At 40.9% G+C, this 24,919-nt stretch overlaps 2 protein-coding genes across 4 annotated transcripts; one reads left to right on the top strand and one right to left on the bottom strand.

Moving 5' to 3' along the window:
- Positions 1-41: 41 nt before the first annotated feature.
- On the top strand, positions 42-24,609 carry LOC111338040 (protein sax-3-like). Of its 3 annotated transcripts, none has more exons than XM_088761106.1 (8): positions 42-250; positions 18,342-18,496; positions 18,701-19,021; positions 19,284-19,622; positions 20,256-20,594; positions 21,230-21,568; positions 22,740-22,888; positions 23,300-24,609. In XM_088761106.1, the coding sequence occupies exons 1-8, from the start codon at positions 186-188 to the stop codon at positions 23,411-23,413; spliced, it is 1,821 nt and encodes a 606-aa protein (XP_088617232.1). In that variant the 5' UTR covers positions 42-185; the 3' UTR covers positions 23,414-24,609. The 3 variants fall into 3 exon arrangements, with proteins under 3 accessions (XP_088617232.1, XP_088617238.1, XP_088617247.1); XM_088761112.1 differs by having other exon boundaries at positions 43-250; positions 23,602-24,609; XM_088761121.1 differs by lacking the exon at positions 42-250 and having other exon boundaries at positions 18,342-18,492; positions 23,602-24,609.
- Positions 5,002-9,674, bottom strand: LOC148741442 (uncharacterized). Its single transcript, XM_088761435.1, has 2 exons — positions 8,000-9,674; positions 5,002-5,768 (listed from the first exon to the last, which is right to left on the bottom strand). Exons 1-2 carry the CDS (start codon positions 9,143-9,145, stop codon positions 5,403-5,405), a joined length of 1,512 nt encoding a protein of 503 aa, XP_088617561.1. The 5' UTR covers positions 9,146-9,674; the 3' UTR covers positions 5,002-5,402.
- Positions 24,610-24,919: the final 310 nt, after the last annotated feature.

The following is a 24,919-nucleotide window of genomic DNA, read 5'->3' as shown; positions in this document are numbered from 1 at the left end:
ATGCCCCTATAAAGGCCGCTGTCCACAATGACTGTTATACCACCAAAACCAGGGATAGATGAGCTTTCCAACGATAGACTTTGAAACAAATTTGGAGCACATTTGTCGGAGATATCGCATTTTGAACTCAGCAATTTTTAGGGATTTTATCGAGGGATCAGCAGGGAAATTTGTCGATCGGCTTTATGTGCAATTTTCAACCAGAGCAAGTATACATGAAAATTAGTCTACGAGGACTATACGAGTGCAAGTAAGTTAATTTGTCTTATGTGTTTACGATATCCACTTGCACATTTTTGCCATCGTGTCTCCAGCGTCGGCATTCGTAGTTTATTGACTATGATTTCGCTTTATTTCGTTAAATGTCACACAAATCCTTAGAAATTTTGCGGGGGCGAATGGTAGATCATAAACGTTCGCAAGTATACATGAAATTCATTTACTTTATTATGATCTATACATATTTTTCCTCGTGGTATAATAGCCTACCAAGCTGCAGTTGCACAATTTTACTTTCTGTACGTCTTCAAGAGATATTCGCTTTTCAGTTGCATGTTCCATACAAACGCTTATAAATGTTTACATCCCGATCCGGCTGCCAGATGGCTCGAATTTGATTGCGCAATAGCCAATGTCTCGCATTTCTAGCGATAATCCACTGTCGAAGAATACTCGCAAATCGTATAACTGATTATAATTGTGTTTGCTGTGTTTATTCGATCTGAAATCAAAATATACAGTATAATCTACTTAACTAAATCAATTGCTAAGAAAAACGAAACAATTAAACCAAACGAAGCGAAAAACTGACATAAGACTGTAACAGAGTTACTGTATCGGAGTTGTACAGTCCAACCCCGTCAATGTCATTGTACTCCCGGTTCAGCCGTTCCATTCGCTCCAGTTTCAGTCTCCTATTTCTTCTTCTCCTTGCGCATTTTTATCTGGGTAAGGTGCTCAACATACTCCGCTACAAGCTTTTCGGGGACAATGTATTTATCTGAAAACCTAATAGCCTCACTGTCCCCACTGACTAGTTCACTTTCCTAAAACAATCGCTTAATCTGAGCTTGAGGTTGGAAGTCATCCGGTTCACGGCCATTGGTGGGAGTTGCACTCCAAGAGAGATAATGGAAGTTTGTTAGCTTGCCATAGTCGGGATATGGTCGTCGAGTTGGAAGTGGAGCGCTGGTAGTCTCATCCTTCTCGCAAAATTTACAAAGTTTGCCACTTCTCTCTTTACACGACATTCGCCTATACTCAATATAAAGCTCACCTTTCTGACAAAATGCTATTTGAGGACTCAGTATATTCGCCCTTTGGGTTCGGGAACCACCCCAGATCGTCATCTTTCCACTTCTCTGGACTTGTACTTTCACTTGTTCCCGCACCCGATGTGCCAACAACAGAGTCAGAGGAGTAGCGGGCATCCTTTTTAGAATGGCGAGTCGGCAAACAGCCACAATAGCCACAAGTTGCTCTATCTGACCACATGAAATTCTGGCATTCTCCACAAGCGCATTTCCCTTTTTCTATTCCTCGAATATACTTGCCCATTTTCAAGTTTTCATCGTTCAAAGCCACGCAATTAACTGCTTTGTGCGCAGACACGGTTATGTGAGCAACACTTCCGGTCAGTTATTTCCACTTCCGGTTGTTTTTGTCTTGGAGGAGGTGGGGGGAGGGTCAGATCCTTTTGTTTAGGCATTTATGAAGGGTCATGCATTAATCCAATTTGGAAAGTGGGAGGGCCACGACTTTTTTTTGGCAAAAATTTCTAAAATACCCCGGCCCAACCCCCCCCCCCAATAAAAAACGTACCTTCCCTAAGCTAAACATAATCCGCTTCCCTTTTGGGCGTGTGAGAAACTACCGCAAGTTCCGTAGCCAAAAATTCTTATGATACTTCACTTACGCCATTGGGTAAAATATGGACTGGACTGGACTGGACTATTTTTTTGGACGAGTTTTTGGACTATTTTTTGGACGATTTTTTTAACCATTTTATAATGGGGAGGCACACCTTTAGTACTCAGGGAGGGGTGGGTGCAGTCGACAAGTACTGAGGGAGGAGCGAGGGAGGAGTGTTATTACTCAGGGAGGGGTGGTAGGTGGTTCTAACTGTAAACACTACTGGCTAATGGAACTTTTACTCCATCGGTTTTTCGACTGACTTCTCCTACATCAACATTTTGCGCTGGGCCGCGACGTTTCTTTAATTTTTTAGCCATGCGAAAACAAAACTGCCACGTAAACACTGGACTTTAAGAGCGAATGTTACCAACGGTCAAACATTTGGTGGCAACAGCCAAAAAATCGATTCGGCTCATATTCTCAAGTTAGGTAGGCCCCCGAGTAGGCCTTATGGTGAAGCAAAGCACTGCATACTTCGTTTGGCTGAATATCGATTTATTTTCGAGAAAATAGATAATAACTGGATTTCGACCAAATGCCGCTTTTGAAGCTCAAAATTTCAGACAAATCTCGGAGCGTCCCGCCACGAATTGAAAACACTTGGACCGATAAAACCTACCAAATCTTGAAAAACAACATCAATACATATATGTTCACAGCAATTTGAGCAATTCTTGATCGTTTATTTACACAGTCTAATTGAATTTAACCGACCTTCTTCTAACAAGATTAAAAATAGGTCAAAAGTAACCCGATATTTAGCTATGTGCTATAACAAATAATCGACTGAAAATCTGGCTTTTGGAAGGCGAAGTGTGGTTCTTTTCGATCTCCAAAGGATTTTTTGGGGAAATGATTCAGTGCGATTAAATCAAATTTTAAAGTTGGATAAAATGAGCTGATTTGACGATGCCCTCAGTTGTTCGAAAATGTTCACATTCACTCACAAACTCAATTGTTTCGCATTTTACATCCAATCTACAGCTTATTTAACATAATATGGTCTTACCGTCCATAATACTGTATCACAAAAGGGGATTGCAGTCCTAAAATTGTTGCATTGCTCCCTCAATAGCAATAGAACTTGGTAGGAGAGTCAACACATCCTGATAATAATTGTTTACAAAGTTTATCTCGGGGTTTCTCTATACCCATTTCGTTGAAATACTTCGCGTAAGAGATCTTTGTTTAATTATAAGTCTACAACCGAACCGTGAACCAAATGTAAGCGGAATGTTGCTACTTCAGAAACATGTTTCTCGCGTGCAGAACAACGCGCTTTAATTCAAAATGAGGTCTACTGAAAAACGCAAAAATGAAACACTAGACTATCAAGCACGTGGCTACAGGAACTAAGGTCGTGTGTTACATATACGAAACAGGAGCAAACGATTATCTTACTTCGATCATAATTTAATGTATCATAATTGAATGTTTCATGGTACTTCGGGGGATTAAGCTCATTTTAGAGCAAAAAAATAGAGCGAAAGATCTGCAAAGGGCATAGCCCATCATACATCACTGCCGATGTGCGACAAAGAAAAGTGTAGTGTTTGAATATTTGTTTATTTAAAGGAAGTTTTACAAGGGTCAAACCTGGAAAACCACAACTTTCGCTGAAATGTTTGTAAAAGCCAACGTTCAACAGCTTTACATTCATACTACTTCTTCTCCAGAGACTACTGTGCCTTGTTAAAGGGGAACGCAGGGGTATTTGTGAAGTAATTTGGCATTATTGGCCTGTTTATTCTGTTTCGATTTCTGATAACCTTTTTTGCTGGCTGTTCGTTTTAACCTAGTTATATTTTCTGAAGTGAGAGCGAAAACGCGATTAGAATTCCGCCATCTTGAAAGCTAACTGCCTGCTCATAATTGGTCAGCGTGTATTCGTGTGACGTCAAATCGTCAAGAAATATGATCCTGGCGAGACTCGAAGGTGTGGACTTGTTTAGTGTACATGCGAAATATGGATTTATCCGAGTCTGCCCCTATTAACGATAGTTTTAACGACGAAGAAAGTGCTACAAATAGATTGTCCATTCAGCCTTATCAGTTTGAGCCACGCAGGAACTCAGATAAAAGCGTGAGCGATAACGAGAGCATTTCGGGCGAGGAAAGCGAGGAGGAAAACACAAATCCGCGACTGGAAAATTCTGACTGGTATGTAACATGCGACTGCGATGTTTTCATACGATAATGTGCATGTACTACTTTCAGTGTATTCGTACAAAAAGAGAATGAATAAAAGATACTTAACTCAGGTGTGTACCCTTTTTTTTGGTATCTTGTTTTATTTGGCCCTGCAGTACGACTAAGTAGACGATTCATTTCATGCAGTGTGTGTACGATTCAAAGCTTTCAGTGTCGCTTTCGAGGTCAAGATTGTAATAGTACTGACAAGATCTAAGCGGTAGGATCCCAAAATCCCCGTTCGGACCAGCGTTTATTTTTCCTTGTACAAACTACGTATAAGTAAGTGAATACTTTATACACTGTCCATACCAATAAAAATATGTAATCCAAGAGCCTAAACACATTTTATTCCCTGAGACAGCGTCAGTTTATTATTTTTTTTAACCGCGGAGCATTTTCTAAAATCTAGGTGTTCGTGTGAAAACTGCCAGGTTATGGGAAGAGTGGAGGCCTGTATTTGCTGTCAGGAAATAGCGGCAGTGAAAAATAAAATTATTGCGGCAGTAACTAGTGGTGAATGTCAAGAGGAACCAAAATGCATTACGCAGCATCTAGGTTTTCATCCAGTTTGCATAAACAGGTGGGTCCTACAGACTACCTGATATCAGTACAAGCAACAGTACAAAGATCCATACGATGGCCCTGAACATAAATTATTTCGACATATTGCTTACAGACAGCTGGCTCGGTGGTGCTGGGGAATACTGGGCAAGGAAATCAGGATAGTTCTACCATCATGTGCAGTTATGTGTAGACGAAACTTTTATCTTCCACCAGGGCCAGAAGAAGAGTTTGCCTTTGAAGGTTTTCGATATGCTGACGAATGATTTGATGAAAAGTTTTATCTTATAAACTAAAGCACTGACATGATGTACATAGTTGTACAATAATATATTTTACAATCCATTGAACCCTTCTACAAAGGCCTGATTACAGAATAAGAAAATTAGTTATTTTTGCATTACTCCTTCCAATACTCTGTGATATGCTCCATTTGTTAGTTCGTTAATTTTTCTTTAAATATAATTGCCGATGATGAACACAAGTGCTTCTCTCAACTATAGAGATTTGTGATGGAATATTGTATTGCATTCAATAACCTAAAGTAAATCAGTGAATTGATTATTAAAGAAGAGCTATCTAGTTTCTCCTACTTCTATGAACAACCTCCGGGCTCCTGACAACTTTAAACTAGTATGTCTTTGATATATAGTTTTTAAACAGAAAATTTGAACATATATGAGAATCCCTTTGAGTTAAATCACCAAACAAAAACATTCTTTGTGGCTTTTAATTTACATATTAAATCTTGAACAATGGTTATCAATGATGTCTGCCTTCGGAGGTGTTGGCTCTGCGGCTATATTTCTCGGTAAAAGAACAGGTATTGGTTGAGCAATTCTGTTTCCCGCTTCACATCGTTGAACAACCCGAGCGAGTGAATCTCTCAAATATTCGTAGGATTTCTTTTCAATTACGGGTTTTACAACCCATCGCTTGTTTGCCTTGGGAAAGCAAAGTTTGTAGCGTGCCAGGCCCTCCTGTGCTCCAGACTTTATTACAGCTTGTCTACGGCCAGTGTTGTGATTATTGTCAATAGCAGCAAGCTGGGTCCTAGCAGCCATGCCCTGGTATGAGAAATGCTCACGTGTCTTCGTGCACCCAACAACTCCTGCTCCAAGGGAAGGCCCAAGTAGAAGAATCCTTTCCAAGCGGGACACTCGGGCCAGTCGCACGTCCGAGTTTGGGCGTTTCCTTGCGTCTATCGACTGGTCAGTGGTTAGCGAAGCATCTAACTGCGAGGCTAAATTGGCGCTGTTTACGGATTTCATCAAAATTGGTCTCCACCACTTAATGCCGGTTATACATGTCAGACTTCACCTGAATGATCCCCCGTGGGTTACTGAGCGGTTCAAGAACCTCATTAAGCTCTGTCAACACGCCTTCCACAATGGAGACAGGGATCAATACCGGCGATATCGAAATGACGTCAACCGCACGCGTAAGTCACTTCGCAGTAAATACTATGCAAGCAAAGTGAATAATTTAAAGAACATCAAGCCCTCGCAGTGGTGGAGCGCAGTTAAACGAATCGCCGGTATGAATCCTGCGTCATCTTCTGAAAGTCTCCTTTCCAACCTTCAGCTCGGGGACAGTTTCGATCGCCTAAGTGACGTTGAACTAGCTAACGCTATCAACGCTGTGTTCTTAGAACCCATGAAGCATTACCAACCCCTATACGCTGTCCCTACTGTAGTGGAGGACTCCGATATGCCTTTAATTACGGAAATTGATGTCCTACACGCTCTAACCAATCTAAACCCGAGGAAGGCAGCTGGACCTGACGACATCGGTGACTGGCTTTTCAGGGAATATGCAGTGATTCTCGCACAGCCTATTACATCTATACTGACCGCGAGCTTTAGAGAACAAAGGCTTCCCGCCTCTTGGAAGCTTGCGGACGTGGTGCCTCTCCCTAAGCAAAAACCCGTGGTAGATGCTACTAAGCACCTGCGTCCTATCTCCTTGACGCCCGCTATCTCTAAGGTTGCGGAAGATTTTGTGGTACTCAGATACGTCAGTCCAGCGGTGTTGCAGATCATAGAACCGAACCAATATGGCGGTATTCCAAGATCCTCCACCTTGTACGCTCTGATTTCCATGGTACATAACTGGTCACAAGCCACTGACGCCACAGGCGCAGCTGTTAGAGTGGTATTTTTCGACTATCGTAAGGCTTTTGATCTTATTGATCACAATTTGCTGGCCAGAAAGATCGAAACCTTGGACATGCCACGGTGGGTTCGCGTCTGGGTGCTGGATTTTCTGTCAGACAGGAAACAGCGTGTCAGGTTGTCATCAGACTGCAGGTCAGAGTGGGGCTCACTCCCCGCCGGGGTACCACAGGGGACCAAGCTTTGTCCCTGGTTGTTCTTATTAATGGTCAACGATCTTGAGGTCGACGCGTTCACTTGGAAGTACGTAGACGACACGACTATCGCCCAAACGATACCACGAGGTTTGACCAGTGATGTACAAAGCGCAGTTTCCGCTGTTGAAGCGTGGTCGATCGAAAATAGGATGGAACTGAACGCCGATAAATGCAAGGAGATGCGCATTGACTTTAAAAGGAACACTCACAATTTTCCACCAATTGTGATTAATGGCAAGGAACTATCAGTATCAAACAGTGTTAAAATCCTAGGAGTCACTATTAGCTCAGATTTAAAATGGAACGAACATATCTCAGAGTGCATTAAGAAAGCGAACAAGCGCCTTTATTTTATTGTTCTTCTAAAGCGCGCCAACGTTCCACTGAGCGTCATTATAAATTTTTATTGCACCGTGATAAAATCTGTTTTAGAGTACTGTGCGCCAGTTTTCCATCACGCGCTCCCACAGTATCTTAGTGACGACATTGAACGTGTGCAAAAGAGAGCGCTCTCCATCATTTGTCCTTATGCGTCATATTTCGAATGTTGGGGCAGGTTCGACTTAGTAACCTTGCATGCGAGACGCGTGGCTCTGTGTAGCAAGCTTTTCGAGTCTATCACGTCATGCCCGGATCACAAACTCGTGCCTGTCTTACCTCCTAAGAGAGAACACAGATATAATCTAAGACAGTCCAGGGCTTATGCCATGCCCCGTACACATACAAATCGTTTTAAGAACACTTTTATTCCAAGTATGTGTACATAAATTTTTTTTTTTTAGACTAGTTTGTACATATTCATATATAGAGAGTTTTTCGCATTTATGATTTTGTTATAATTTCAATTTGTATTTGGAACTCATTTATTCCTAGTTCTAAGTAATTGTAACGCAATTCAGTCTACGGACTGCCATGTTCGATATTCTAATAAACTATCTATCTATCTATCTCATCTATCCAATACATAAGCATCATGGAGTGATATACCTCTAATCTACCTGTGTGGCAGAAGTCAGTAATCTTAGCAATATCCTTCAACAATTTGGTGTTTAGGACCACTTCCTCTATAGCTAAGAAAGCTTGACTGTTTGGCTTAAGCCAACAGACTTTCTTGGCTTCAGAGGGAGAAATTTGTTGATGACAGCATTGGTGGAAATGAGTATTTCCTGACCAGATGTGCTTATTACAGATGTGATTTAAGAGTGACTTCCATTTTTCTTGAAGAGCCAAAACATTACCAGTGCAGGTTGCAGCAGACCACCATAGGTGGTTTGAGATTGATTGTATCCATGGTGAGAGGTCCTCACATCCCCTTTGATTTGCCTTATGAGTCAGCTTCTTTACCACCCACTTGGAGAGATGCCACACATCATATTGGTGTTTGATGTTTGGGTGATCTTTGGCCATGGAACTGGTGATAGAGACATGGCGATCTGTTGCAATCCTACTGATGGTGATATCTTTTCCTTCAAGCATTTCTATGTACTTCGTAAATCCTTCTTTCTCCATTGCATTAGAAGATGTGACCTCAGTGACCTGAACCACCTGAAATGCCACCACATTACCAGTGTCCTCATCCATAAAAGTGTGAGTGCCATACTTTGCAGAATGGCCTGGACTGTCACAGCGACCGTCGCCATTAAGATTAACAACACCCTTGGCAGTGAGAATCTCAATTTTCCTCCTACTTTCAGCTTCCCATGCCTCATGAATAACAGGGAACAAGTACTTTTTCTGTGTGTCATAAAAGACACTTTCACTGAAAAATTGAAGATTAAAGCATGATGCCCACTGGCTGATTGCAGTGAAAGTATTACCTGTAAACAAAATAGCAGCAAACAACAATAGATTTCCCAGGGGTTTCCGTTTCACTACTAGCTGTGAATCCCACTTTACTGTATGGCCACTGTTACAACTCAATTGAACTGATAACATGCTACCAGTTGTTTTCCTTTCACAATCGATTATTATATCTCCACAACTGGGGCACCTTTTCAGCAATTTATTTATGGACGACTCAAAGACAACATATTTCTTTTCAGAGTCAGGGGTAATGTAGTCTCTCTCGGTCCCAAAGAAGCTCACATCTGGGAAAAAAAAAACCATTTCTGCGTATCTCGGAACTCAAGAAACGCTTCGAGTAATCATTGCACCAGCTGACACAGCAGACTCGAGTGCGAGTCGGTATACCTATATCAAATACTTGCATTTTGGAAACAGTGGCTTTGAAAAATCAACTCAACTAGTTCGTTATTTAGTATTCTTGCCCAAGAAGGTAGCCAAGTAGTGATCTATCTCCCTCAAATATGGTCGGGCCCAAAGCCATCAATGCTTTATATGGCGAAATATTATAGAGCGTGGCTGATGCGTAATGAAAAATTTGACATAAGCCTGTTGTCTGGTCAGACCAGAATGTTCACGCCCATCGGGAAAAGATTGACATCTAGATTTAACCAGAAAAAAGAAAGTAAACAAGCCCATGTTGTGCCTATCTCCTTAAATCTTTCCTTCCAAGATAATAAATTTAAGAAGTGAATGACTACTTCTTATAGAAGTCCAAACCCAATCAATGCATCATATGGAGATACATTATTGAGCATGGTTTGATATATCAGAAGAAACTCTGCACCTCGAACTATAGCCTCTCGTTCACCCCAAACCAAGCTTTGCACTAAGCGAGGGATAAATTGTCATGGAATGTATGTCAGCAGGAGGAGAGAATATGGCTGCTCGGCTAAGAACTAGGTCAACTTCGTCCTCTGACCCGGAAAAACCGAGACCAGCGGAATTGCTCTCAATCCGCCTTGAACAGGCAAGAAGAGGTATAATTACTGTTTCCCGTTTCCTGGATCGTCTGTCGAAGTCACAGTGTACTCTTACTTGAAAACGCACACCTCGAAAAACGTGTATACAGTGTGTAAATTACCAGATTTATCTCTCTTCCTTTTGTCATTGATGTTATCAGACGAGATCTCGGAATTTCCGTTATGCGAAAGCGAAAGTGCCAAATAAACACTGGACTTTAATTTATATTTAAAATACTGCGTTTACGATCCACCATTGTTGAGTTATCCGTGTGCTTTTTGAGTCGACTTGTGTGTGCACTATCAGTTGCTTCACGTTTTCCTTTGTGTATACGGTATGTTATTACTGAATTTATCTATCTTCCTTTTGTCCGTGATCTTATCAGACGAGATCACAGAATTTCGCATTACACCGAAATACCTAGTTAAACAATAGAGTGTTTCTGTCGAGGAACTATCGGCTGATAGTTGCCCCGCGGAAATTTGATGTTCTTAAAACAAATATGCTAGTTTCAAGAACATCAAATTTCCAAGGGGCAACTATCAGACCGATAGTTCCGAGATCTAAACACTCTATTGTCTTTATTGCTCCCTACTAAATTTTCTTCCGCGCGCCAGTTGAAAAACAGTCAATAATTATTACGATCGAGTAAAAGGCCTGTCCTCGTGTACCGGTTCACAAGAGCCAATACAAAAGACCAAACAATACACAATAGCTAACCGATAACTCCTAAACAAAGAAAGAACAATGGTAATTCCCTTGTGAACCGGTACACCAGGACAGAACCGAGTAAAAGCTCCATTAACCAGTAGCGTTTACAATTACAACCACCTACCACCCCTCCCTGAGTAATAACACTCTTCCCCCACCCCTCTCTCAGTACTTGTCGCCTGCACCCAACCCTCCCTGAGTACTAAAGGTGTGCCTCCCCCTCATAAAATCGTCCAAAAAAATAGTCCAGTCCAGTCCAGTCCAGTCCAGTCCAGTCCAGTCCAGTCCTTATCTTGCCCTATGCCCTTTCGCGGGCGGAAATTTGAGGGACATCGGTCGACTTTTGTGGAATTTATCGGCTATTGAGTGGCGACAGTTGGTGTTCGGGACCGGTTGAAGTTTTCGGCCTTGCCGTTTTGCTAGATACAGTTGACTGGTAGCACCACAGCGTTACAAAGAAAATCGCCAAAACAGCGTTAAAAGGACCATCGGCGACAAAGCGACTACGGAAAAAGTGTAAGGGGACGTCATATTCCTCGCTTTTATTCTCTTTTTGGATTTTATCTTCATTTTTTCATAATTTTTCGATTACAATCCGTTATCTATTCCTGTTAATGACCTTTATTCCACAAAATCACCCACAGTACGCTTGGGCCGCCTGTGATTTCCGTAGAATAAATTGTTATTAAATTTGGTCGATTGTTTTGGTTGGCATTTGGGGAGGAAACTGCAGACCATCGCGGAAGTTCGTCGGGAGTAAAAGTTAAGCAGCCAATGTTTACGTTTTATACCGCATTTAAAGAAGGAGCGAAATTGTTATCTGCGAGGTGTTAGATTTACTATGAAAGTGACTAGCGAGTCTATCATCACCAAGAAAAGTCTGGCTCTTATCTCATTTTAAAAGACGATTTCACTCGTTGAGCCAGTTTCCTGCAATCAAAAGATACTCTTCTTATGACTCATTTTTTAAGATTTGAATTAACAGCATGAGTTTCCCTTGTAATATACATTTGTCAAATTGATCGATATGTCGATAATTTAACAACAACAAACATATGAAACATATGTATTAACTACGGTTATGAAACGTATATATGCACGATCCTTCGCAGTAAAGCAATATTTGAGCAATGGTTGGGTTTCAGGTGACGTCACAAGCTTTGCTGAAGCTAGTGTCCGCCATGTTGGTGTCCCTCGGGTGTCAAATTTATGAATAATTAGTCGATTTCTATAGTGAAGCCCTCTCTCTTATCGCCGTATTATTTCGCCAACTACATGAATATCCAGGAAGAAAAAAGCGATAAAAGTATGTGGCATTCATCTTAAGGTATCCCAGTGCTCTCTGAGGATGCCGAAAGCTTAGAGAGTTGGAAGGAAAGATGTTTGCGAAAGATCTCGGTCATTGGGGTTGACCCTGCAAGCGTACCAGCCGAGAAGTTCAGTCCAAAATGCTTGCCTCCTGTAGAAGCGTCGGACTTGCTGAGTTACCTCGTTCTTGAGACCAGCTTCTACACCAAGAAGCAGTTCAAGGCGTTCAAAAGTCTAGAGGCGTTTAATCAAATGGTGTCGGGATTTGTAACCTCAGTTGTAGGCAAAGTAATCGCGGGCAAGTATGCCGTGAGAGCACGAGTTTGGCATTCACAGCATATGAATGATCCTTTAGTGAACATTTGGGTCATTTCCGAAAACGATGGGACTATTTTGTCAGCCCATTGCTTGGGATGCAAAGCTGGACTGGCTGAGTTATGCTCACATATCGCGAGTGTTTTATTTATGTTAGAGGCAACTACTAGAATTCATGGCAAGGTCGCTGGGTGTCACGAAAACTCAGACACCAAAAACTCAGGTCCCTCGAAGTGTTCTCCAAGCTTCCGAAGTGCTCCATAATTCGATAGTGCATAGCATAAAGCATGAACCAATTTTTTTATAATATAACCGGTGGAATTATGCAACAAATCCGACGCGAAAGACGAACAACAATATCAAGAGTGATTCTTCAGTGAGGCGAATCGTGACGGCGCTGATGCAGAGTCTTCTTTCGCGTTGTTTTTCTCCTTCTGCCTCATTTAAGAACTCTAGCCCAAGGGTCGCAAAATTGTCTTCGTTTTGGGACTGGTGGGCCGAGTCTCTGTTTGTATCCATTATTATCGCGAAATATTTAAGAATTTTAACAGAGGGACATCAAGGATCTGTGCGACGAAGTACAAAAAGGTAAACAAACGTCCCTTTCGGCTCGTCAAAGTCACGCAACATTTTAATACTTTGGTGTTGGAGCGAGCGCATTTGATCCTGTTAACTGTGAATGAAAAGTTCAAAATTAACGGGAAAAATGGAGGAAATCAAAGCTAAATGAAGTCTTGTGTTACTCTAAAATGTTTTAATACTCAACCATCGGACGATTTTGCGAAACGTGCAACTTGCGGCCTTGCTTTTGCTGCTTCAGATGGATGAAGATCCAAAAGGTCAAAATACACGAGGGATTACCAGGAGTGATCATGATTCGAGTTTATCTCTTGAATTTTCGAGGAGTCTGAGTTTTCGGGGTGTGAGTTTTCGTGACACCCCAAGCTTACTTGCACTCAGGTAAAATGCTCATGGATTTTGCCGACATAGGTCAATGAAGTGCCGTATGCGAGGGCTAAAGACATCGATTTCTCATCGGCTAAGAAGCTCAAAGAAAAGCTCGACCAAAAAATCGAGGATCTACAACAGCCGCAAGCCTCGAACAATACAACAACTTTTAGTTCCTCCTGTTCTTCCCCTTGATTTGAGATGATCTTAGGTATAGCGCATTAGATCATATATATATAATGAATTTTGCGCTATAGAAATAATAAAATTATTAAATTATTATACGAAAAAATCCTTAGTCTTTATGCTTTCCACTTTTGCTCGAACAGCCAACAATAATGCATAAAACCATCCCTTCTTTCTCACATGAACTCTTCGTTAGATACGGTTTGTTTACGCTCGAGGGACACCAAGATGGCGGATAGTAACCGTTGCTAAGGTATTGGTCACGTGTGTGAAACCCAAGGATAGTGAAAATCAGACCTGAAAAAAATTTCAGGCCTGTACGGGCCTGAAATTTTTTTTTTTGATGGCCTGCTTCCAGTTGGCTTGTTAGCTCAATTGGTAGAGCGCTGCATTAGTATCGCAGAGGTCAGTGGTTCGAATCCCGTACAGGCCTGAAATTTTTTTCAGGTCTGATTTTCACTATTGCTCAAATAGTGCTTTACTGCGAAGGATCGTGCATATATACATGTCGATAATTTGTTCAAACAGTGCATAAAACCGGTCACCCTAGCCAGCAGAATGAACGGCTTTCTTGCGTTTTTCCGGCGAACATACGCAAAGGTGAGGTAAGTGCGTGGAGAGAGAAACGCTCCTCCCCCCGCGCACGTCTCACTCCTCGCAATCAACCCGTGCCTGGCCTCCGTCGCCAGAAAAATGGAAAAAATGACGCTTGCACTGCAGGCTACTACAACTACCTGTGTATTGTGCAGTCTCCTTACCCCGTCGCCCCTGAGTATCGACCTTGCTTTGAGCAATCGAGAGCTTCTTTACTTGATCAATGATCATTTCCATTTCTTAGCGTGACCTTGAAGTTTGATTTTGGAGTGATCTTGCAAGGAGAAATTAGGTGCGTAGTCACTCTTAAGAGTCAAGGAAAGTTCACGGAAAGGAGTAGAGCAGTTCTTTTTGAAATATAAATGATTTTTTACAGAAAGTTTAGTCGAAATTGAAAAAAGGAAGAGCGCTTCCCTGGCAACAATGTAAAAGGTATTGTGATCTTGTATCTTCTCTGTTTCACACGTATGGTGCCAAGTCCAAAGAACATATAGATTTTGTAGTTTATCATTTTAAATGCACAACGTATAAATGCACTATTTTCCTCGTTTGCATAATACAAAAACTGAATTGTTCTACACACATTTAAAACGCTCCTTTTTTTACTAGCCCACTAGGTTTTTCCACTGGAAGTATAACAAAGCACTTAAATGTCTGGTCTGGTGGTCACAGTTCGGGGAACAGTTAGTTTACGGTTTTCTCGAGGGGAGAGTCAGATAAATTGTATTCGAAAATTTGAGTACATTTATTTACACTTGAGCGTCACCCCTGAAAACATGGCATTGTGTCTAAAACTATGAGCTTCAGAACACAGCATCTTATAAATCAAATCCTTAATAGTGCAGCCGACAGTATTCAGGCCACAGATATCTATCTCTTACTGAACTGCCCGTCAAGGGAATTTTCAATAGTTTCAGTCATAATGCCGGCATTATATTCGATGCTCTGACAATATGCCCAAAATCATGCCAGTATATTTGATCTGACCCCACCTGAGAGCTTCAATGTCTCCCTCGACTAAGTCTAGGGAATCATCGAGACTCTCTGTAAAACAAAGCTAACTGTTTTCCACCGCTTGCAGGCGGTGCTTTGTGTTTTCAAGCGTGAGACTTAACGCGGTGAATATTTGTCGCCATATTTGACAGGTGGAAGATTTGAGACGAGTGAAAAAGCGAGGGGGAGGGGTGGGGGAGGTTTTTCTCTTTCTACCCCTCCTTCTCCCCCTCCCCCTCGCTAAGTCACTCGTCCCAGATCTTCCACCCGTCCAATGTGGAGACTGAATATTCGTCGCGCTGATTCTCGCGCTTGAATTGAATGCAAGCAGGCTACTTGGGAACAGACATTAAGTTTTGATTATTTACAGAGGTTCTGCACCCTCCTGAAGTGGCGTGTCTTAGAGTCAAATTTTCTCCCAAAATATCTGTTTTCCTAATGTATGTCAGTTTGATGAAATGTGTCAAATTGCATTCAATTATAAAAAGTTTTGCGTGTCCTGCATTGTACGACATCCGCTTGAGTTAGTTTCAGTTGACACCTGAAAGACCATACTGAGGTGAGTATAACGTTAATTATTATTTTTTTTTTTTTGCTTCAAGATCTTCCTTTTTGCAATTTTTTTTTTTTAATGGTCTTTTATGAGAAACATTCTCGATTTTCTACCCGTAAGAGATGTACGAAACATTCTTCTCTCGCAGTGTTCTTGTCTTGACTTGCATAAAGCTGCAGGGATTCTGGTTAGAATTAGCGTAGCCACCATAGAGAAGACTTGCGGGGTATTTCTATAAGCGCTCATTACCTTAAAACTCCGTTCTCCACAAATGTAGCCGAATGAATAGAAAACTACGTCGGCTTTGTACCATGATATGTGTTTTATCGTGGTTTAGTTGCAGAAGTTCTCCGTTATGCGTTGCATTATAACTTCATTCTTTGCTACGGAAAAAAACCGAGCTCGATTCATTTTCTGTTTTTGACTTGAACATTTGAAACGCCAGGACTTAAATTAAGTCAGATGATTTAAAAAACGGAGTGTATGGCGCTTGTTCAAATGTTTTATCAAATTGCTAAAATTGAAGAAATGTGTCGGAGTGCTTCTTATTTGGAAGCAGAATTTTGAAAAATTATTTTTCACAGCTGTTTTTCTAATTTTGAAAAATTCTTTTTCACAGCTTTTTTTTTAAGAGGGGATCAGGTATTACAAAATGAAGCAGGGAATATCAGCATGTCTGTTCACATCTTTTTTTCATGATCATCATCCCTGATGGACAAAAGATGCGAACAGGCATTTCTTGACGACCTTGTAAGCTTGTCAAATAAAAAGAAAACGTTTCTTTTAAAGCGAATTTTCTCGTCCTCAAATTTTTTATCTTTTTAAGTTGTGCAGTAAATGGTTTTTTAAGTTGTATTTATTTTTTTCACAGCCGAAATCATGACTGTCGGTGGTCGAATTCGATTGATTGACTCACTAGTATAGCAGAACTGTTTGTCATAAAAGGACGATTTAACTGGTGCGCCTTATTCTGATTCTTAAGGCTAGATTAAAGTGATCTTTGAAATGGGCCGATTTTTAATTGCACCAATGTTTCACAGCTTCAAATGCAAATTTGTTGAGCCAACAGTATGTGACACGAAACAATTTCAAAGCTCAAGGTTTATATGTTTTTTAATCGCCTTCAAAAACACATGGATATTTAACACCACGACGAAAAGCCGAGTCCGTTTGAGATCTATGTTACTCGATATCTAAATGCCTCGATATCTAATGCCACTCATATAACAGTTTTAAATTTCATGAATGCGCAATCATCACGCCACGGACGTTGGCCACAACATCTGTACCTTTGCTCGATTGATCCAACAGAAATATAGAACTCAACTTGAGAATGATGCTCTCTTTTATATATATTTTTTCTTTCTCTCTGCGGGAAGCGGTTGTCTGTTCATTCCTTTGTTATGGCATTATATCAGACATGAGGATATGAAAAGCGAGCGCGCATAAGACTGGATCAGAAGTTACAGTAGTAATTTTTTTCTTTAAGAAATACTTTTTGGCCCAATAAAAGTCCTCAGCGATGTGTGTTAGAACAGCTTAGCTCAATTCAGCAATTTTGCAATTAAAAAAAAGAAAAAATCTTGAAGATGCCGGCTCTTTTTCATCGGTCGGATTTCTGCATAGCGCTAGACCTGCTGACCTTCTGGAATATGGAAGCTATTTCTTCCCAGCCTTCCACCTTAATCTACTTTTAACATTCATTCAAATCAATGTGTTTCCGTGGCTATCGTTTACTTTGGAAGACATTTTATGCCAGATGTTCGTGTTAATTAACGAACGGAAGAAATTTTGATCACTCCTAACTGAAGCCAGCCAAATGCTAATTCACCATTTGCCAAATCAATCGGCTAAATTTTCCTGTCGATTCGAATTAACGAAGAAATTTCAATCGATGGGTTATTTGAAAATGGTTACCAAATCATAAAAAACTTTCGTGTAAACTTTCCCAAGGTTTATACGAAAGTTAGGTTTCTTTGTAACCTAACAGTTTGCCCCCATATGAACTTTGTTTCGAGCCTAAAGGCTGTTTACACGAGTGACACGAGTGAAGGAGAACTCACAAGACAACATCAAATGTGTTTTTAAATTATTTTACAAACAAAAGATCGTACTTTACCTCTGCGCTACGATATTTCCGTCGCCCCGAGATGAGAAGATCCGGACGGAGGATTCTAGTGCGCTGTTTGCTAACTTCACTCAGAAGTTCCAACGATTAATTGCATTAATTGGGATCAAAAAGTAAAACAATTATAACGGTGGCCGAATATTCAGTTGCAAAATGCATCCGGATTTTAAAGATGCAGTTTTCATGTTGTTTCAGCCGCGGATATGTTGGAGGTCTTATCATGATGAAATTTGAAAGATTAGAAGAAACAAATTTATTGGTTCATATTTGTATGGTTTGGTTTACCTTATACCGCCAGCTCAAACAAAGTCTTCGGTCATGATAAGAAGAACTAATACTTTGTTTCCCCTTAACCTGATGATATGAGTAGCACTGACACTTAATTTCCAGTCAGCCAGCCGAACCGTCTTAATGATAGATTAAGAAATATTTTTGAATTCGATCATCATTCCTAGAAGGATGTATTAAAATTGTCGTGGCCGGGCTTGTCAGGGAATGCATACATGATTCAGGTAATTTTAACTGTTGACCGTCAAAGTTCAGGATCTGTTTTTTTTGTCAGTTCAAAGAAAAGGCGCCCAACTTAAAGAGACACCAAAAAATAGGGGGGTGATTGACGTCCATCAAGGGCGTAGTCGCTGCACATGCAATGTTCTTCAATAAAAGTACGTGTGTGAAGCCGTATATTATAAAGAAACCAAGAAGACAACAAACTGCATTAACAAGGAGTTCTCTTCTTTCTTCCTTCCTTTTTGTACCAGAATCAAATATTCGACAGTATATCAACGATGGTCAACTCATTCTGGAGAAAAGACACAGCCAAGTTTGTCTTGTTACAAGTTCTTGTTACCAATTCTCTATTTTGTCTCTCATCAGTCACGGGTGGTGCCGCAAAATGTAATACCAAAACTAGTAGGTATTTAACCTCTTACCCAGGTCTTTTTCTTTCTTTTTTTTTTTTTTTTTTATTATGAATATAATGATCAGTAAACCCTTTTTTTAATTGTTGACACTTCATTCCATGAGAGAATTTTACTCACTGAATTCTGTGCTCCGCAAACTTACTAGTGATCTACCGGTTGTTAAAATTTGTGGCTTTTAAATTTCTTTCCTCGTCCAGTTATACCTGAAGTTAATATCTCCTCAAGTCCGCCAGACCGCACACAACCTATCGGAGCAGCCATAAGTCTGATTTGTGAAGCGAGGACAAGGGCTGCTGACAAATTATATCCCAGGAGATTCGTCAAGTTTATTCAGTGGTATGATCCTAATGGGACGCCAATAGGAGTCAAATGCCAGCCTAAGCAACCACTAAATAAACTGAGTTGTCTGTTACTTCTTAAGAATCTGACTGAAGAAAACTTTGGGAACTACACTTGTGAAGCAGAAAATGACTATGCTGGATACTGCAGGAGAAAATCAATCGAAATTCGTCGTAAAGGTAAAAGAAGGAAAATTCCAAAGCAACTAAATTTGGGTAGGGTAAATGTCTATCATCATTATTTCTCAGTTTTCTCTACCTACATCTAAGGTTGTCGTAAAACGGATTTTCAACTGGCCTTTTAACAAAAGTGGGTACGAAAATTAGGTAATAATTCAGGTGCAATCTCTCTGATTTCTAGCTTGATTATCTCTCTATCCACCCCTTTCCTTCCCCAGCTTTCACCCACTTACTATGATACTCTTGACTGGTTATTTTGCAGTAAACTTAAGTTCGCCTGAGACAACAAAGGCGCCTCGTTTTCTTTTTCCTGAGATTGCTGAAAACCCAATGAACCAAAGCGTTTTCATTGGCTCCAATGTAACTTTCAACTGCACTGCCACGGGTATTCCTACACCAGCCATCTCGTGGATGAAGAACAACGATTCTTCTGAGGTAACATCCAATGTGAGGGCAAATGTCCAAGGCGACAAAAACAATCACAGTCAGTTGATAATAACGGAAGTAAAGAAGGAAGACAGTGGCAGATATCAGTGCGTTGCAAGCAACAGTGCAGGCGAGAAGACATCGTCAGTGGCTTTCTTGCACGTAGAAGATTTTGGTGAGACTCCCTTGCATTGTTTAACTTTTTTTAGTTTTATTCAGTTTACTCTGGCCAATAAAAATGGCATTTACCACGTCTTACCTCTTCCCCCTCCAGCACCCCTCCCATCCTAGTTAAGTATCTTATCAAGTTTTTTTTTTGTCCTACCCCTGAATGCAAAGTGCGTAACAAGGGGTAGTTTGCCCCCTTCATTTGGTTTCTAATGTTATCAATTTTTTTTAGTCCTGATTTAAAGATGCACCTAAATTCAAATGAACAACACCGGAGAGTCACAATTTCTCTATGGTCTAGCCTGACTATCACTTTTTTCCCCATTCCCCCCCCCATTCCCCGACCTCCCCCCCCCCAATACCTACCCACTACTCAGGGTTTTCGCACCAATAGTCCATTTTACAGTTGTGTGCTTAGTTGCCAAGCCTTTGAACGGGAGTGAGGCTAGAGATGACCTTGTTATGATACAAACCTTGCTGCCTTTCAAATGTAAATCACTTTGTTATCATGCTAACTAGATACAGGTCTCTATCACAACAAGGTCATCTTTAGCCTCACTCTGAATCAAAGGCTTGGCAACTAAGTACACAACTGTAAAATGGCCTACAACAATACGACTCTTGACTGTTTATTTTGTAGAAAAGGTTAGTCCGCCTGAGACCACAAATGCGCCTCATTTTCTTTTTCCTGAGATTGCTGAAAACCCAATGAACCAAAGCGTTTTCATTGGCTCCAATGTAACTTTCAACTGCACTGCCACGGGTATTCCTACACCAGCCATCTCGTGGATGAAGAACAACGATTCTTCTGAGGTAACATCCAATGTGAGGGCAAATGTCCAAGGCGACAAAAACAATCACAGTCAGTTGATAATAACGGAAGTAAAGAAGGAAGATAGTGGCAGATATCAGTGCGTTGCAAGCAACAGTGCAGGCGAGGAGACATCGTCAGTGGCTTTCTTGCACGTAGAAGATTTTGGTGAGACTCCCTTGCATTGTTTAACTTTTTTTAGTTTTATTCAGTTTACTCTGGCCAATAAAAATGGCATTTACCACGTCTTACCTCTTCCCCCTCCAGCACCCCTCCCATCCTTGTTAAGTATCTTATCAAGTTTTTTTTTGTCCTACCCCTGAATGCAAAGTGCGTAACAAGGGGTAGTTTGCCCCCTTCATTTGGTTTTTAATGTTATTAATTTTTTTTTAGTCCTGATTTAAAGATGCACCTAAATTCAAATGAACAACACCGGAGAGTCACAATTTCTCTATGGTCTAGCCTGACTATCACTTTTTTCCCCATTCCCCCCCCCCCATTCCCCGACCTCCCCCCCCCCAATACCTACCCACTACTCAGGGTTTTCGCACCAATAGTCCATTTTACAGTTGTGTGCTTGGTTGCCAAGCCTTTGAACGGGAGTGAGGCTAGAGATGACCTTGTTATGATACAAACCTTGCTGCCTTTCAAATGTAAATCACTTTGTTATCATGCTAACTAGATACAGGTCTCTATCACAACAAGGTCATCTTTAGCCTCACTCTGAATCAAAGGCTTGGCAACTAAGTACACAACTGTAAAATGGCCTACAACAATACGACTCTTGACTGTTTATTTTGTAGAAAAGGTTAGTCCGCCTGAGACCACAAATGCGCCTCATTTTCTTTTTCCTGAGATTGCTGAAAACCCAATGAACCAAAGCGTTTTCATTGGCTCCAATGTAACTTTCAACTGCACTGCCACGGGTATTCCTACACCAGCCATCTCATGGATGAAGAACAACAATTCCTCTGAGGTAACATCCAATGTGAGGGCAAATGTCCAAGGCGATAAAAACAATCACAGTCGGCTGATAATAACGGAAGTAAAGAAGGAAGATAGTGGTAGATATCAGTGCGTTGCAACCAACAGTGCTGGTAAGAGGACATCGTCAGAGGCGTTCTTGCACACAGAAGACTTGGGTAAGACTTCCTTATATTTTTAACAGATTAAAATGGCAAAGAAATATGTAATAAAAACTAAAATTTTTTTAATCGTTTCTGGGATTTTCCGAGGTTTAAATATCTTTAAATCCGACGTTTCGACCAGTTTTACTTGTCTTCCTCAGGTTGTTTAAATGTTGTCAATATGGCGGATTGTTTAGTCTTTCAGCTTGATGACCGCACATGACGTTTCGTGAGTATTACACGACTTTTAAACGATGTCAGATTGCGCGGGAAACGTAGTCTGAGGTCTGTCAAGTACTTCTACTTTTGTGATAATTCACTGCCTATTACAGTCTTTTTTCATGATCAAAGAAGGAGTTTAAGACTTGTTTCCATGTTTCAACCAGTCCTAAACTCCTCCTTTGATCATGAAAAAAGGCTCTAATAGGCAGTGAATTTTCAACCAGTCCTAAACTCCTTCTTTGATTATGAAAAAAGACCGTAATAGGCAGTGAATTATCGCAAAAGTAGAAGTACTTGACAGACCTCAGACTACATTTCCCGCGCAATCTGACATCGTTTAAACGTCGTGTAATACTCACGAAACGTCATGTGCGGTCACCAAGCTGAAAGACTAAACAATCCACCATATTGACAACATTTAAACAACCTGAGGAAGACCAGTAAAACTGGTCAAAACGTCGGTTTTAAAGATATTTTAACCTCGGAAAATCCCAGAAACGATTCAAAAAATTTTAGTTTTTACAAATATGAGAGGTGAAAGTTTCAGGAATACGAATATGTAATAGATTCCAGATACCCAAAAGCCGGATATTTTTCAAGATCCCAGGAACCAAAGCCCTGTTGTTGGTTCTAAAGTAACTTTCTGCAATGCTACCGGTCCTCCCATGCCAACTGTAAAGTGGATAAAGAATAGTGATTTATGGGCTGTACAGTCCAACCCAAGCCTAAAAGTCATTCTGCGCGGGCGAGAAGTCACGCGTGTTAGCCCTCGCGCGCACGTGTAAATCGCCCTCTCGCCAATCGCGAACTAAGTAAGCTGAATGTAGTGAGGCCTTTGAAGAAACAGAAACTAGATGATCTCCATACGAAGTTGTCAGAAATTATTAGCTAGTCTTTCGGTTAAATCAATCCTCCGTCGTATTTTCATCGCAGTATGAATATTTTGTTGTCACTTCCCTTTTAGAATCCAAAATGAACCTAGAAGCAGTAAAGGAAAAATGCTCAACTTCTCCCCAGATTAGTGTCACTATTTTATCTTGCGCTATAATTGCTGCCTTCATCGGTGGAATGTGTGTGGGGTTTTGCTTCAGAACTATCAGACGCCGTGGAAAGGTATGTATAAGTGCGTGAATATCTCCTTAAAATTTCTAATTATCAAGAGGTCTTCTTTTCAACGGTCGATTCCTAGCACACCTTACCTCCCCCTCATCATTCTCCTTCCTCCCCCCCCCCCCACCCCCACTGCACAACCTCCTATTGTCAACTAAAATGTGAGATCAGTGGGGGTTTTTCGCGGGGGAAGGGGAACAACAAACGCGATGCGTTGAAATCAAGTATGGCCGATTGCGTTTCCAAAGCTTTCTTTCTCGGCCCCCTCTTATGCGACCGACAGATGCTGACCGCTGACAAAGAGAAAGTGGACTCGGGGAATGATATAATCCTTTGGTCAAGGTCAAAGCTAGCCCTCCTTCTGAACAGTAAAATGCACCAACAAAACTAACAATTATCCTTTCACTCCATCAGGAAATCCCTACGGATCCCAGATTGGAACTCGAACGATACTCTCCACTTCAGGAGATTAAGTCTCGTATTATGACTTCCTTCCCCTGTAAGGGAACCGTGAAATCCGCTCAGTGATTCTTAGAACGTTTTTTTTTAGGTATTAAAACATGCAAAAGCGGCCAATAATTTAGCAAAAAATATGTAATAGATTCTCAACATCAGGGAAGTCCCTTCACCTGTATTCTCCATATTAAATAATTAATGAGTCCTTCCTTCTTATATTCTCAATATTGATTTCAGTATACTTTCGCATTTGCTGACAGATCACTTTCTATACTGCAAGCGAACCAGAAGAGGAAAATAACGAATTTCAACAGTTCAAGTTGCGTTGATTTTCTGTTTCTTGATCAGAAACAGAATCCTAGCTTAGTGCTTATAACTTAGCATTAGTTTGCTGTGCATATGAATACAATGATAGATAGGGTCTTTCTGGTTTCCAGAGGAGCCGTAGTGTGTTACAAAAAAGCCATGGGCGAAAAAGTCGCCTGTAATGGACTAACAGATCAGATCTTGATCAGAAACAGAATCCTAGCTTAGTGCTTATAACTTAGCATTAGTTTGCTGTGCATATGAATACAATGATAGATAGGGTCTTTCTGGTTTCCAGAGGAGCCGTAGTGTGTTACAAAAAAGCCATGGGCGAAAAAGTCGCCTCTAATGGACTAACAACTCCACGAGGGTGGGAGGGAAGGGGAAGCAGGTCGCCTCATTCTGGAATGAAACCGGCAGAATCTGAAGATGTTCTATTGGTTGCAAAGTGTCACGGTCATAGTCAGTCGACTCATGGGCCGACTTTAGCTTTCTTTTACGCTGTGCTTAAACATCAATTCTTGATCGAGTAGTACTTACAGCTTGCATTTGCCTTACTGTAAAGAATCGATTTTTCTGTAGTTCAGAGAGAAACTTTATTGCAATTTTTAAATTCCAAACTCTACTATGATTTGACTTGATGATGGGTTCTTCTCAATGTTTTAAAATTCGCCACGTGCTTTTATTTTTTTATTGCTGATTAGAAAGAAACAAGCCAGAACCGAAGGAGAGACGAGAATTGACGATGTTAGTGATACACAGGACATTAAGATAATTGAATAAGCAATTGAAAAGTAAATTTCTAGGTTTATAACCTGTAAATTTTGAAACTATAGATTTTCTTAGCACGAAATACATTTTGTAAAGTAGCTACGAGTAGATTCAATTGATGATGATCATTTGTTAATTTTTGGAGCTAGAGCTAGAATGCAAGTTAACCATTAAAAGCGGTATTTCAGGAATTTCCAGCAACTGTTAGTAAAGTACGTAGTGGTCCCTAGCCATATAACGCCTGTTTTTTAGAGAGAGCCAAATTTTGTCCACGCATTTTCGCGATATAAAAGTGTCACCTCCGGTATTCAAAAAAAAATTCCTACACCCCCCAAAATCCCCCCCTCCCACCCTCTACATTACGTTCCTACTGGTCCTTCCCTCATCGTTCGTGAGCCTACCTCATTTCCCATGAGCCGGCGTCCCTCAGCTCTCGGGACAGTTGCATCTGACCTCGTGTTTGAAATTGACTGGCAAGATGCCCTCTTTGTCTCTTTTTCC

Source organism: Stylophora pistillata, chromosome 1 (assembly GCF_964205215.1).
Source record: "Stylophora pistillata chromosome 1, jaStyPist1.2, whole genome shotgun sequence".
NCBI lineage: Eukaryota > Metazoa > Cnidaria > Anthozoa > Scleractinia > Pocilloporidae > Stylophora > Stylophora pistillata.
Note: the sequence above shows the minus strand (reverse complement) of the source record. Positions and strands in the feature narration are given on the sequence as shown.